The sequence below is a fragment of the Rhinoderma darwinii genome, chromosome 4 (genome assembly GCF_050947455.1).
Source record: "Rhinoderma darwinii isolate aRhiDar2 chromosome 4, aRhiDar2.hap1, whole genome shotgun sequence".
Classification (NCBI taxonomy): domain Eukaryota; kingdom Metazoa; phylum Chordata; class Amphibia; order Anura; family Rhinodermatidae; genus Rhinoderma; species Rhinoderma darwinii.
This window is the reverse complement of record NC_134690.1, coordinates 286,500,255-286,514,429: the sequence shown is the minus strand read 5'-3', so window position 1 is coordinate 286,514,429 and position 14,175 is coordinate 286,500,255. Positions and strand designations below refer to the sequence as shown.

The window sequence follows — 14,175 nt, the reverse complement described above, 5'->3', positions numbered from 1 at the left end:
TTTAATGCCTCATAGATACATAGACATTCACCTCAATGTTAAAACATATAAATATAAATCATACAATTTAAGACCTTATTGACGAGCAATGGATATATCCTTCTCCGGAGGCTGCTATTTCTGTCATGTACTTCAAACACACGGTGACAAGTCCGTGGCAGCAGCTGTCGTAGACAGCTGATCGTCACAGGGAGCCGTCGGGGAACCGATCACAGTGGTCCCTGTACGGTGATCTCTGTGATTGGTCAGTCGAATCTGACTGACCAATCACAGCATGTAAAGGCAGCGAGGCAGGGCAAAGAGCTGTTTACAGCTCAGTTCTCCTCATTCCTGTCAGTTAGTTGAGGCGAACGGATCCGTGTGGTTTATCTCTCTGAAAAAGTGAAAAAAGAACGTGTTGATCACCCCCAGTACCCATTTCACCCCCTTCTTTGTTTTAAGTTGAATACATATTTGTAGTGTAACGTTTAGTTAGCTTTAGGCGTAGACCATTAGGTAGCGTTCGGTGTAGGGCGTTCGTTAGGGGGGCAATTAGTTAGAAATAGTTAGGGCCACCGTTCGGTTTATAGTAAGATTAGCATGGCTCCGCTTATGTATATGGCAGAAGAGGCTTGTGCCATGATCTGCTCGGATACAGAAACTGCTAGTGCGACTGATGAGCAATTTTTTATTTTGTCATCATTCACTGGCACTAGTGAAGAGGAGCCACAGCCTGTAAGCACAATTGTCCACCTAACACTAGTGCCATTGACCCCGATTGGGTGCCCACGGAGTCATATACCCTGTGTGTTTCAGAATTTAATTCTGTGACGGTCATCAAAATCAGCATTGATGGGTTTAGGGAGGAGGACTTTTTAAAAATCTTCTCCTAAGGGTGGATTCACACGAGCGTGTGTGTTTTGCACGCGCAAAAAACGCTGCATTTTGCGTGCGCAATAGGTCCATGTGTCATCAGCATATGGTGCGCGGCTGCGTGATCTTCGCGCAGCCGGCATCATGATGACACTCTGTTTTCATTCATAGTTTTTACTACAGTAGCGCCCATCACGCGCGGCACCCGGAAGTGCTTCCGTCTGCCGTGCGCGATTCTCACACACCCATTGACTTCAATGGGTGCGTGCAGCGCGAAACACGAGCAAATATAGGACATGTCATGTCATGAGTTTCACGCAGCACACATACGCTGCATGAAATTCACTGACAGTCTGAACGGCCCCATTCATTAACATAGGTCCGTGCGACGCGCGTGAAAATCACGCGCATAGCACGGACATATTATACGTTAGTGTGAATAAGGCCTAACCGTGTCGGAAAACGCGCCAAAAATGCCTCCCATTGATTTCAATGGGAGGCGGAGGCGTTTTTTTTTTTTCCCGCAAGTGGAAAAACCGTCTCGCGGGAATAAGAAGCGACATGCCCTGTTTTCAGGCATTTACATCTCTTACCTCCCTTTGACATCAATGGGAGGCAGAGAAAGCGTATTTTGCGGCGTTTTTGCCCGCAGTTCTCAATGGCCGTGGGCGGAAAACGCGGCAAACAGCGTGCAGATAGATCAAAATGCCTGAAAAAAACTCCATGTAAACATACCCTTAGAGGAATTATTACTCCTGATGGTTGTGCAGGCCAAATTATATGTTGCTCAATTTATTGCCAGTCACCCCACCTCTTATTACGCCAAAAATAGCGTGCGGCACCCAGTAGATGTGGCAGACATTTTAAAACTTTGGGGCCTCCTTTTGAACATGGGTTTGGTAAAGAAACCCACGATTAGGTCCAATTGAACATCTGATGTCCTGTACGACACCCCTATGTACAGAGAAGTAATGACAAGGCAGCGCTTTGAAACTATACTGCGCTTCCTTCACTTCTGTGACAATACTCTTTGCCCATCCTGTGTTTACCCCAGCCATGACCAGGCATATACCCCCCAAAAAAATATTTCCGTGGATGAGTCCCTGGTCCTTTTCAAAGGCCGGCTACAATTCACACAATATTTGCCAAGTAAGAGGGCCCAATTCAAGTTAAAAATGTATAAATTGTGTGAGAGCGACTCGTGCTACACTTGCAAATTTAGAGTGTATAAAGACAAAGACTCCCAAGTTGTCCCTCCAGAATGGCCTCATTCACTAGCAGCAGTGGAAAATTGTATGGGACCTTTTGCACCCTCTTTTGGATAAGGGGTACCATTTATATGTGGATTTTTATTCTAATTTGCCCCCATTCAGATGCCTGTCTGCGAAAAAAAACCTGTGGCCTGTGGCACCATACGCTGCAATCAAAAAAGCCTTCCGAAGTCCCTGGTCAAACAAAAATTAAAAGCTGGGGGAATCAGGGGACTTTGTAATTAGGACTTGAGACAAGAGAGATGGTTTCATGCTAACATCCATTCACCCAGACAGCAGCAGCCACATGTGGGATTAGTAGTACAGTCCGTAAGCCTGTTTGCATACAGGGCTATAATAAATTTATGGGTCGGGTGGACCTTGCAGACCAGATGCTGTGCCCCACAATGCTGTTCGGAAATGGTATGAAAAACTTGCCGTTCACCTCATTCAAATGTCCCTATTAGGGATGCACGGTGCATCGAAACTTCGATACTGTTTCGATACTGTGCATCCCTAAACGGTTCGATACCGCTATTTCCTGTATTTCGATACTGAGCTGCGCAGCCGCACAGCTCAGTATAGTAATACATGAATGTATGGGGCTGCGGCTGTGTAATTCAGCCACAGCCTCGCTCCTGAGTCATGATAAGTTCGCGGGGTCAGGATGATGCGATGCGGCCAGCGCTGCACTAATGAGCGGCGGCACTGGAGACAGAACATGGCGGGCGCACTACAAAACACCCCCATGTTCTGTCCTCAGTGCCTGAACTGCCGCTCATTAGTGCAGCGCCGGCCGCACGTCCTCATGCTGACCGCGCGCGCACTTCCTGTCAGGAGCAGGGCAATGGTTGTATTACACAGCCGCAGCCCCGCTCTATAACGGCGGAGATCAGAGAAACCTCTCATCTCCACCGCTATTCCCCTGAATGCTGCAATCACAGCTGACTGCAGCATTCAGGGAAAAGTGAGCAGGGGGGATGCCCCTGGATCGCGTCACAGGGAATTCCTGTGACGCGATCGAGGGCCATACCATATATGGGCAGACAGCCCATGGTCTATTGACGGACCCCAGGGCTGTCTTACCATATTTCATGTTGTTAGGACATACTCAAGTATGTCCTAACAACTGCTTGTGTACTATCTGTCCACAGGCTAATGTACTGGCATATATCTGATATATGTCAGTACATTAAAGTTTAAAAATAAAGTAAAAACAAAGTATTGTTAAAATTTAAAAAAAATACACATTCACCTTTTTTACAATAAACATTAAAATAAGTCTCAATACATAAAATATACACACGTTCAGTAATGGCGCGCACAACAATTTTTTTGCATTATTTATGATGTGTACGCTGTAAAAAAATGAAATAAACACGGCTTTCATTCACTTATTAATGTGAGGCGCGAGGTGCGATGAATTTAACCTCCATGTTCCTCACATTAATAGTAATTAACCCCATCATGTACCTCACACATTAACCCATTATGACTGAGAAACATGATGGGATTAATTACTATTAATGTGAGGTGCGTTCAAAATTCATCACACGTCGCGCCTCACATCAGAAAACTGAAGATTTATTTTTTTTATTACTGTTGGCAAAAGTATCGAAATTGGTATCGAAATCGCAATACTAAACGAAGTATCGGTATCGAAGTCCAAATTCTGGTATCGTGACATCCCTAGTCCCTGTATAACTCATTTGTCATTTTTAGAAAGGCAGGGAACCAAGGATCCTATCTTGATTATCAAGAAAAGTTTATTAAAAATCTTATATTCGGAGACCAGGCCCAGGGGAGGGGAGGGGAGGGGTGGCATCATCAAGTCTAGCCAGCAGAATTGTCCCAGGACAACATTTCCAATCTGAAGTGCCCTCTACTGCCCAAAAAAAGCAGACCCCAAAAGAGTGGTCGCGTATGTTCTAGGAACGGAATACGGAGGGAAAGCAGTTACCAATGTGACACCTGCATTAAGGATTGTTTCTGTGTTTACCATACATCCCTAAATTAATCATTTGATTTACTTTTTTTTTAGCCTTATGTACTTTCTGCCATTTTCTTTGCCATTTTAGTATCCAATCCATAGATTTTTTTTTTTTCACTTCAGTTTTTATTACACTATAGCCCACATATAAATTGTAAAAAATCAGAATGGGGCTGTTGTCATGAAAATATCGAAGCTTGGCAGTCTCAGGCTTCAGGCCTGTAACTTTAATAATTGATAACTCCGTTTAGATCCCTTTATACAAGACAACTGTTCAAACAACGGCGAGCAATCAGTGGTTGGAAAAGTCGCGCAACAAGGATCTGATGGCATCTGTCAAACACAGAACATTTAGCAAAAGTGAATATTATCCCATTAACTGCAATATTAACTATGATTGCAATGGCCAAAATCCCCTTCAAAGTTAAAATAATAAAGTTTGATATTTATGAGTAAAAGGTCAGCTAATCTTAATACTTAGAAAGGTCTTTATGGAATTCTGGACCAGTAGCCCGTTTCCTGGGGGCTGCCAGTCAAGGCCTCAAATGCATAATGAATCCGCTTATTTAATTAGACAATATTTTTCCTCTGTGATATTTCCGTTTTCGTTATCAGACTAACGTGGATGGGTTTTGTGATTTGTTCTATTACTCTATGCATTCAAATGCTTGCCCATAGTAGGCCTAAATTGGCATTCTGTATGGATGCATGGCAAAGTGTTAAACAGATTTATGAGAGCAGAGGGGATTGCTTCTCTCCCTCACTTGATAAAAATAATTGAAGTTTGCCTGATTAAATGCTTCCACATGTAGAGGGAATCTATTATTCCAGTCAGGCTCCTCTTATCAAGCCGCAGCTCTGTTCTTCTGACAATCTACTGCAGAAGCTCAGGGCTGCACTACACCAGAAGAATTGCGAATTACTCCCAAACCCACAAGAACAGCTCTAGTCAAATGGCAGTACGGAGCGTACGGAGTCTGAGGCAATTCACCCTCGAACATTTGAGGAACACCACATTAAGGCAGTGTTGTTGTTGTTATCAAGAAATCTACTTCTGGCAATGTCCATTTTACAGGTAACCGCAATGGCTGCCTAAAAGCAGCCATTCTTGAACATCAGTGCCCAGTATGCCATGCTAGGTGTTCTACAGTCATCGTGTCATGATTTCTTCTATGGGTAACCATAGAAGAAAACAACCATAGAGGGCTTTTATAGACAGAGTTTTTTTGGTTTATTGGCCAGCAAGATGCTCAGTATTTTCTGGACATTTCGCAAACTTTGAACATTTGGGCAAAGAGCTCCATCTTTATTTTATTCTTTCCAGGCTTTGGAGTAAACTGCCATTATCTACTACGTACCCTGCAGATTGATCTATTTGTAAATATTAAAATTGTATATGGTAATTTACCAGGTTGATGATGCGGTACAGGACCGCTATCACAAAAAAACCACGTAGGCTGTATTTCTCGAGCAGGTTCTACAAATAAACACTGAAAATGTAAATATCTGTGGACAATACCTTCTCTTTTAGGCCTCATGCACACAAACGTATTTTTCTTCTCCCATAAATACTGGCGTAAATACGGGTCTTTTGTCACACGTATCCAACCCGTATTCCACCAGTATTTATGGACCCATGGCCGTAAATACGGGTCCGGTGTCACCAGTATTCCACCCGTATTTATGGACCCGTTTTCTCTGCACTAATCGGCAGCCCCTTCTCTCTATCAGTGCTGGAAAGAGAGAAGGGGCAGCCCTTTCAGGCAGAGTTTACGCAGTGATTGAAAAGCATCATGCTCTTTCTTCCCGCTTCCGTCTCTGACCTCCCATTGACATCAGTGGGAGGCAGAGAAAGTGGTTTTCTCTGCGTTTTTTGCCCGCAGTGCTTAATGGCCGTGGTTGAAAAACTAAGCAAAAAAACGCGGCAAAGAAAGTGCAGGAATTTTGAGGCAGATTTTTCTGCCGGCAAAAAACACTGTGAACATACCCAAAGAAGCTTCATTTTCAGCTTCAAAAACACCTTGAAATCAGAGACTGTTTTTCCTTAAAAACAGCTCTGTGATTTTCAGCCACTTCTTTTTCTACATGTGAACATAATGGCTGCATAGAAGTTGTGTTTTTCATGGCGGCTGTGGAGAATCTTGTGTCATTTTCCATGTGGTTTGTTGCTTAAAGGGGTTTTCCCATCTGAGACTTTTATGACATATACACAGGGTATGTAAAAAATGTCAGATAGATGCGGGTCCCATCTATTCTCTTCTTCATGGTCGGGAATTACACGCTTCAGTCACAACAGAGCGTTAGAATGGGGTTTAGGGGGCCCCGTTCTAGAGATAGTTGCGGGTTCCAGAGATGGGATCGGCGTCTATCTGACATTTATGACATATCCTGTGGATACCTATTTCAAAGAAGTAGTAGGACAACAGCACACGTCTTCAAATCATCAAAGTGGTTTTATTGTCAAGACATCCACAAACGACAGGCAACGTTTCGACCCATAGTGAGTGAGGGGTCTTTGTCAAGCCTAACATCATGTCTAAAAACATCGTTTAAAATAGGTGAATACAAATGATCACATGGTCCATTCCAACCAGTGAAAATCGTGAACCTGGTCTCCCAGGTGAAGCATACATTAGTCTTAATGACCTTCTTCAAATAGTTATATAATCCTCAAAAAAGTGTAAAAAAGCAACATACAATACATCTTCAATACATCATCAACAACAATATGTCAGTCGTTGTTGTAATGGAAAAATGAAGGAGGGAAGTTCACCACACTCCAGGTTCCAGTTACAATCCTAGAACGCTACTGCGCTTGCTCCGCAATCAGTCGTCTCTGCTGCACAAATAGAAACCAGCATTTGATCAAAAAGAATCACAATCGGATATACGTAGATATAATAATATCCTCAATCATGAGAAGAATCCATCGAAATGTAGCTATATTTCTATGCAATTTGAGGCAAACTCAATTCGGTTGTTATAGACGCCATCACTATGTGATAAGTCACGTGTGAATAGGTCTCCGAAGAGTCAGAAAAAGGGGGAAGAGGTCAGGTTATTGCTGCTTCATAATATAGATCACAAAGTGATAATATCATCAAATAATTTATTGTGTTAAATCGCCTACATAAATTAGATCACTGAAGTGACCAAAAAAACTTTTTGGGGAATGCTCGTAATATCTGTCCGACGAATCACATCAGACAATTATATCGCAAAAGAAATACAAGATTATAAAATGATGATCAAACATCATCTGTGCCCTCCCTATTAGGCTCCCTCTAACCTCAAAATCAATGCACAAAAACTCCCGATGGATGCAAACATGAGAGGAGCCATTATAATCTTCATTCTGGTCATATATCCGCTGGTGTGTGGTGAATAAGCCTCCATCAAGAATATTCTCAAACTGTAAGAAATATTCAGAATATGTTTAGAAAAACATCATGATAACAGGAAGATGAAAAATAGATGCAATCAAATTTATCCAAGAAATCACCCATCATGTGTACATTGTTAATAAAAAATGTTAAAAACAGCAATGGGATCTCAGAGTCCAGGTATTATCTTATATTCTAGATTCAAGCCTTTGGGGTATAGGGAATCTAATTCAAAGATCCAACGTAATTCTTTCTTTTTCAATAGCTTCTGTCTATCCCCTCCCCTCCTGAGTACTGGGACACAATCTATTACCCTAAATCTCAATTGATTTAACTGATGATTTTTCTCAATAAAATGCCTCGGTAATGGAAGTTCCATCATTTTCTTCCTGATTGTACTTTTATGCTTATTAATTCTCAATTTAATAGGCATAGTCGTCTCTCCTATGTAAATTAATGAACAGGGACATGTGATCATATACACAACGAAATCTGAATTGCACGTAAACCTGTGTCCGATATTGAAGACCTTCCCAGTATATGGGTGCTGAAATTTATTACCTTTCAAAATATTATTGCAATTGCAACAATTCAAACATGGAAAATTTCCATTTTTGGGGGGGCAAAGCAGTGTTTGTGTATTTTTCTTCCTACTTCCCACGTCTGACTTAACCAATGTATCTCTGATATTCTTAGTCCTCCAATATGACATAATAGGTGGGGCTCTCAACGTGTCAATCTCATTATGCCCCTTGGACATTATTGGCCAATTTTTACGCAGAATATTGCCTATGCGACCACTCAAATTGCCAAAGGTTGAAATGAACGGTATACGTTCAGCTTGTGTACTCTTGATTTTGGACTCCAAACCATTGTCTAGTCTGTCCTTTATGTTTCTGCACAAGATTCCTAGGATAACCTCTCCTCTTAAATTTATTGCACATCTGAGTCAACCTAATTTTGTTTTTGTGTAGTGTCTGACACAATTCTATCTACTCTCAGTAGTTGACTCCATGGTAAAGACTCAATCATGTGTCTAGGATGGTTACTACTATACAAGAGGAGATTGTTTCTGTCTGTGGGTTTCACAAATAAATCTGTGGAGAATACTCCATCTTTCCATTGTACCAATGTATCCAAAAATTGTAACTCTCGGTCATAGCAAACCATGGTAAACTGAAGAGCTGGAATATGAGTGTTAAGTTCTAACAAAAATTGATCTAGACACAACCTATCACCCTCCCATATGACAAAAATGTCCAGCAGCGGATGTGGCCCATGAATGGGGAGGTGTAGACATGCTCCTCCTCAAAGGTGGACATAAAGATGTTCGCATACGTTGGGGCCACTTTGGACCCCATCGCCGTCTCCCTTAGCTGTAGATAGAACTGGTCACCAAAGAGGAAATAATTCCTCCCTAGTACCAGCTCCAGCAGCTGGAGGATGAAGCGTCTACACAAACACTACTTTGCCCCCCCAAAAATGGAAATTTTCCATGTTTGAATTGTTGCAATTGCAATAATATTTTGAAAGGTAATAAATTTCAGCACCCATATACTGGGAAGGTCTTCAATATCGGACACAGGTTTACGTGCAATTCAGATTTCGTTGTGTATATGATCACATGTCCCTGTTCATTAATTTACATAGGAGAGACGACTATGCCTATTAAATTGAGAATTAATAAGCATAAAAGTACAATCAGGAAGAAAATGATGGAACTTCCATTACCGAGGCATTTTATTGAGAAAAATCATCAGTTAAATAAATTGAGATTTAGGGTAATAGATTGTGTCCCGATACTCAGGAGGGGAGGGGATAGACAGAAGCTATTGAAAAAGAAGGAATTACGTTGGATCTTTGAATTAGATTCCCTATACCCCAAAGGCTTGAATCTAGAATATAAGATAATACCTGGACTCTGAGATCCCATTGCTGTTTTTAAAATTTTTTATTAACAATGTACACATGATGGGTGATTTCTTGGATAAATTTGATTGCATCTATTTTTCATCTTCCTGTTATCATGATGTTTTTCTAAACATATTCTGAATATTTCTTACAGTTTGAGAATATTCTTGATGGAGGCTTATTCACCACACACCAGCGGATATATGACCAGAATGAAGATTATAATGGCTCCTCTCATGTTTGCATCCATCGGGAGTTTTTGTGCATTGATTTTGAGGTTAGAGGGAGCCTAATAGGGAGGGCACAGATGATGTTTGATCATCATTTTATAATCGTGTGTTTCTTTTGCGATATAATTGTCTGATGTGATTCGTCGGACAGATATTACGAGCATTCCCCAAAAAGTTTTTTTGGTCACTTCAGTGATCTAATTTATGTAGGCGATTTAACACAATAAATTATTTGATGATATTATCACTTTGTGATCTATATTATGAAGCAGCAATAACCTGACCTCTTCCCCCTTTTTCTGACTCTTCGGAGACCTATTCACACGTGACTTATCACATAGTGATGGCGTCTATAACAACCGAATTGAGTTTGCCTCAAATTGCATAGAAATATAGCTACATTTCGATGGATTCTTGCCATGATTGAGGATATTATTATATCTACGTATATCCGATTGTGATTCTTTTTGATCAAATGCTGGTTTCTATTTGTGCAGCAGAGACGACTGATTGCGGAGCAAGCGCAGTAGCGTTCTAGGATTGTAACTGGAACCTGGAGTGTGGTGAACTTCCCTCCTTCATTTTTCCATTACAACAACAGTGACTGACATATTGTTGTTGATGATGTATTGAAGATGTATTGTATGTTGCTTTTTTACACTTTTTTGAGGATTATATAACTATTTGAAGAAGGTCATTAAGACTAATGTATGCTTCACCTGGGAGACCAGGTTCACGATTTTCACTGGTTGGAATGGACCATGTGATCATTTGTATTCACCTATTTATAACGATGTTTTTAGACATGATGTTAGGCTTGACAAAGACCCCTCACTCACTATGGGTCGAAACGTTGCCTGTCGTTTGTGGATGTCTTGACAATAAAACCACTTTGATGATTTGAAGACGTGTGCTGTTGTCCTACTACTTCTTTGAAATTTACATCGTGCCGGAGTGGGTTTGCCTGGCTTGACAGCGTGCACCGCATCATACTCGGGATTAGTGCTGCTTCAAAAATCCTTTTTTTCTTGATATCCTGTGGATACGTCATAAATGTCTCTGATGGGAAAACCCCTTTAAGTTTGTCGTTTTGCTTACGGCATTGAGCATGTAGGTCTTGCACTGCGCCTTGCTGCTTTATCTTTCTTCATGTATGTCAGAGGCTGATGTATGATTTATAGCCGTTTATAGTTATTTAGTCACTTGTATTTTATGGATTCCACTGAGCGGTTCAGTGAGGGTCAGGGTTTTGTAAGGCAGGATGCATCTGGATGTGTCTGTACTACAAATACAAAACATTCACGGCTCACCCATGACAAGGCCAAGATACCCCACAAACCTGCATGCAGTCCAAGCTAACCAGACCCAGAGAGCCTCCTCAGTCATAGTGATGGAGAACAGCAGGATTTACATAGTAAGTAGTTCTCTTACCAGCCTGCGGAGTTTATAGCTGCTGTGGGTATTTCATGGGGCGACCCCCTATCTGTACGGCCTCTGTGCTTGGCACCTGATAATTGGATTGTTTGTAACCTTTGTTGTAGCACTGAGCCGCTCAAGATCAGTGCTCCGCATCTTATAGAGGACCCATTGTTCTAGAATATAAACAATGTATTCAAATACCAAGGGCGTACACTTTGTTTTCGTATACTCTTGTTTGCTTTTCTCTTCTATACTGATACAGCCTGAAAATAGAAATGGATTGTTTAGCTTCTTGTTTGTGAAGTAGTGACCACGAAATGATATATATTCGCCAATTTTACATGTATTCTGTGTATTCTGATATACGATATATTATATATATCTTCTTGGAATGTGTGTTTTCCCTGTTAATTATTGTAACACGCTCATTTCAGATACGAAGTGCATGTGAAACCTAGAATAATTCGCATCTTCTGATCAGAAACAGAGGTTTTTCAGTGGACGCTTAATATTTAAGGCTAACCCCCAATGCAGCGTGCCCGAGAGATGGACAGTCTGGAAATAAAGCAATGCAGATTATCTTGTTTTACTATATATTATAGATTGGATTTGTGTGTGTTCCAACTGTAAAATGTTATTATCTAATTCATTAATATAAATACAGATCAATCGGTTTCCTTTTTTGGGATTAGTTTTAGTCCCCCTAATGATTTCCCTTATACATGGAAAATGTAGAAAAACACATTGGTTGGGTATGTGTAACTGTAGGAAATGTACTTTATGGATGGGAAATCTTTGTTGCACATTTATTACATGCATTCTCATTATATTAGTAGCTAGGACTGTTTTCTGCGGTCTGAGGGACATCTCATTGAATGCTGTTGAGTCAGTGATCACATTAGAAGAAGCATTTTATCATTTCCTGCAAAAGACCCTGTGTTACCGAAAGGGAAGTGGTTTATTGGAAGTGGGCATGGTTTGGATGAATCCAGACGTGGTTTGTGGATCGGGGTCTAGCCCATTTTGCTCAGATTTCCTGTCTGTAATATTGGTAACATTAGGAGGGATATTACATTCAGAAATGTGATGTGAAACAAATATGAGCGGTCCCTATGTAACATCGCCACGCTGGGACTTTCCATATAGGTTTTACTGGATATGACCATGTTCTGGAATATGTTAGAAAATGGCATAAATAGCAATTCTGAATTATTACTGCTAGTAGTTATTTAACAATAGAGCAGTGGGGATTCATCTTTCTGACAGCTTTCCTGCCCAATTTACAGACTTTAGACTACCATAACTAGCGGCCTGTAGTCTGCTCATTGAATTGTGGAATTAACTTCAGAGAAGGCCTGAACATGTCTTATCAGATTACTCCTTGTAACGGTTGTCAAGTTTTATATTATATTCCTAGTAGTTTTTGTTTTTTTTTACAAGTCAATAACATTTATTTACAGCTAAGGCTTCGTTCACATCTGCACCAGGGCTCTGTTCTGACGGCACGTCGAGAGCTTTCCGTCGGAATTGAGCCCTGACTGACACAAACTGAAAACATAGGTTTCCGTTTCCATCACCATTGATTTCAATGGTGACGGATCCAGTGCTAATGGTTTCCGTTTGTTTCAGTTGTGCAAGGGTTCCGTCGTTTTGGCGGAATCAATAGCGTTGTCGACTACGGTATTCATCCCGTCAAAACGACGGAACCCTTGCACAATGGAGACAAATTGAAACCATTGGCACCGGATCTGTCACCATTGAAATCAATGGTGATGGAAAGATAAACCTATGGTTTCAGTTTTGGTCAGTCAGGGCTCCATTCCGCCGGAACGGAGCCCTGACGCAGATGTGAACGAAGCCTAAGTTTAAAGCAGAATGTCCGGAGTTGACCACATATTAGGGTTTTTCTTTTCAGAATTTCTGTTCAGTACGTGTAGGTCTTTATCTTGATAAGATGAGATGCATCTGCTCCCTCTAATGTGCCACGTTTCTTGAAAGATTGTCACTATGTTACATATGTTTTGTTTTAGGAGAAATCTGACGCCAGCTCCACATCGTTACAGCTTCGATCCCCCCAAACTGAAGTAAGTGCAATCATTTATTCTTTTCCTGTACTTTTCTAAGCCTTCATTTTAATTATAATTATTATGTAACTCTCCGCCCTCCTTTACCCCACCACTGAGATACAGAGGCTAAATCCATATTTATTTTTTAGGATTCCACTGGGTTCAGTAGCACATTATCTACACCAGAGAGTGAAAGAAAGTAAGTCAACTTTATCTTGGTTATTAAACAAAACTGGAACAGTAAATAGACATTTATTTTTTTTAGTCAATGAAATGACAATTTCCAACTTGAGATTTTGAAGTATAAAAACAATGGCGTGGTTCACACGTAGCATCACTAGTTGAAGAGAGAAACCATATCTGTGTATATATCAAGCAATAAGAAAAGCTCCAGCAGGGAGGCAATAATGACGATTTCTCAATAGTGTCCTAAGAGTCATTCGAGATGGGAGAATGGCACAAATTGTGCAAAATGTTTGGCATTCTAGAACTCACTAGGTATGTTAGGCACATAACCCTGCTCATCGTTGGCGAACATAAACGTTTTTCATGTAGTTAATAAAATTTGACGCATTTTGCGATTCCTCTTAGGCATGCCCACTTTTTTCAAAAAAGTGTGCATACATGATGCTTCCGTTTAAAGAGGTGGTTCTCCAGGATTCGTGAAACATGGCTTCTTTCCTACAGAAGTAGCACTACAGTTGTCCATGGGTTGTGTCTGGTATTGCAGCTCTGCTCCATCAACCACTTCCTTAACATAAGCTTTACCCCCCTTCCTGACTAGGCCCATTTCAAGTTATAGCCATGTGACAATTTAAAAGCAAATAGTTGTTCTATTACTCCTCAAACCTACGTGCATTTGGTCTTGTTTTTCTCAGAAAATGTTGGGTTTCCATACTGTGTAAAAAATAATATATATTTGACTTTTTTTTTTTAAACATGGAAGGAAAAATTGAATAAAAATGTAACTATATGATTTTAGGTGTTTTTTTGTTTTTTTTTACATCTGGTGCATGCCACTGGGTAAACACAACTGAATACATATTTGGCAACTTCTGCTGACTTCAGCGAGAC

At 40.8% G+C, this 14,175-nt stretch overlaps 1 protein-coding gene across 7 annotated transcripts in view; it reads left to right on the top strand.

The window, feature by feature from the left end:
• The window catches only part of SASH1 (SAM and SH3 domain containing 1), a 1,215,726-nt gene that overhangs the window by 1,097,393 nt on the left and 104,158 nt on the right, over positions 1–14,175 (top strand). For all 7 annotated transcript variants that reach the window (XM_075862576.1, XM_075862582.1, XM_075862580.1 and 4 more), the window contains exons 3-4: positions 13,066–13,119; positions 13,251–13,300. In XM_075862576.1, the coding sequence (XP_075718691.1) occupies positions 13,066–13,119; positions 13,251–13,300 (104 nt within the window). The remainder of the gene's footprint in view (positions 1–13,065; positions 13,120–13,250; positions 13,301–14,175) is intronic.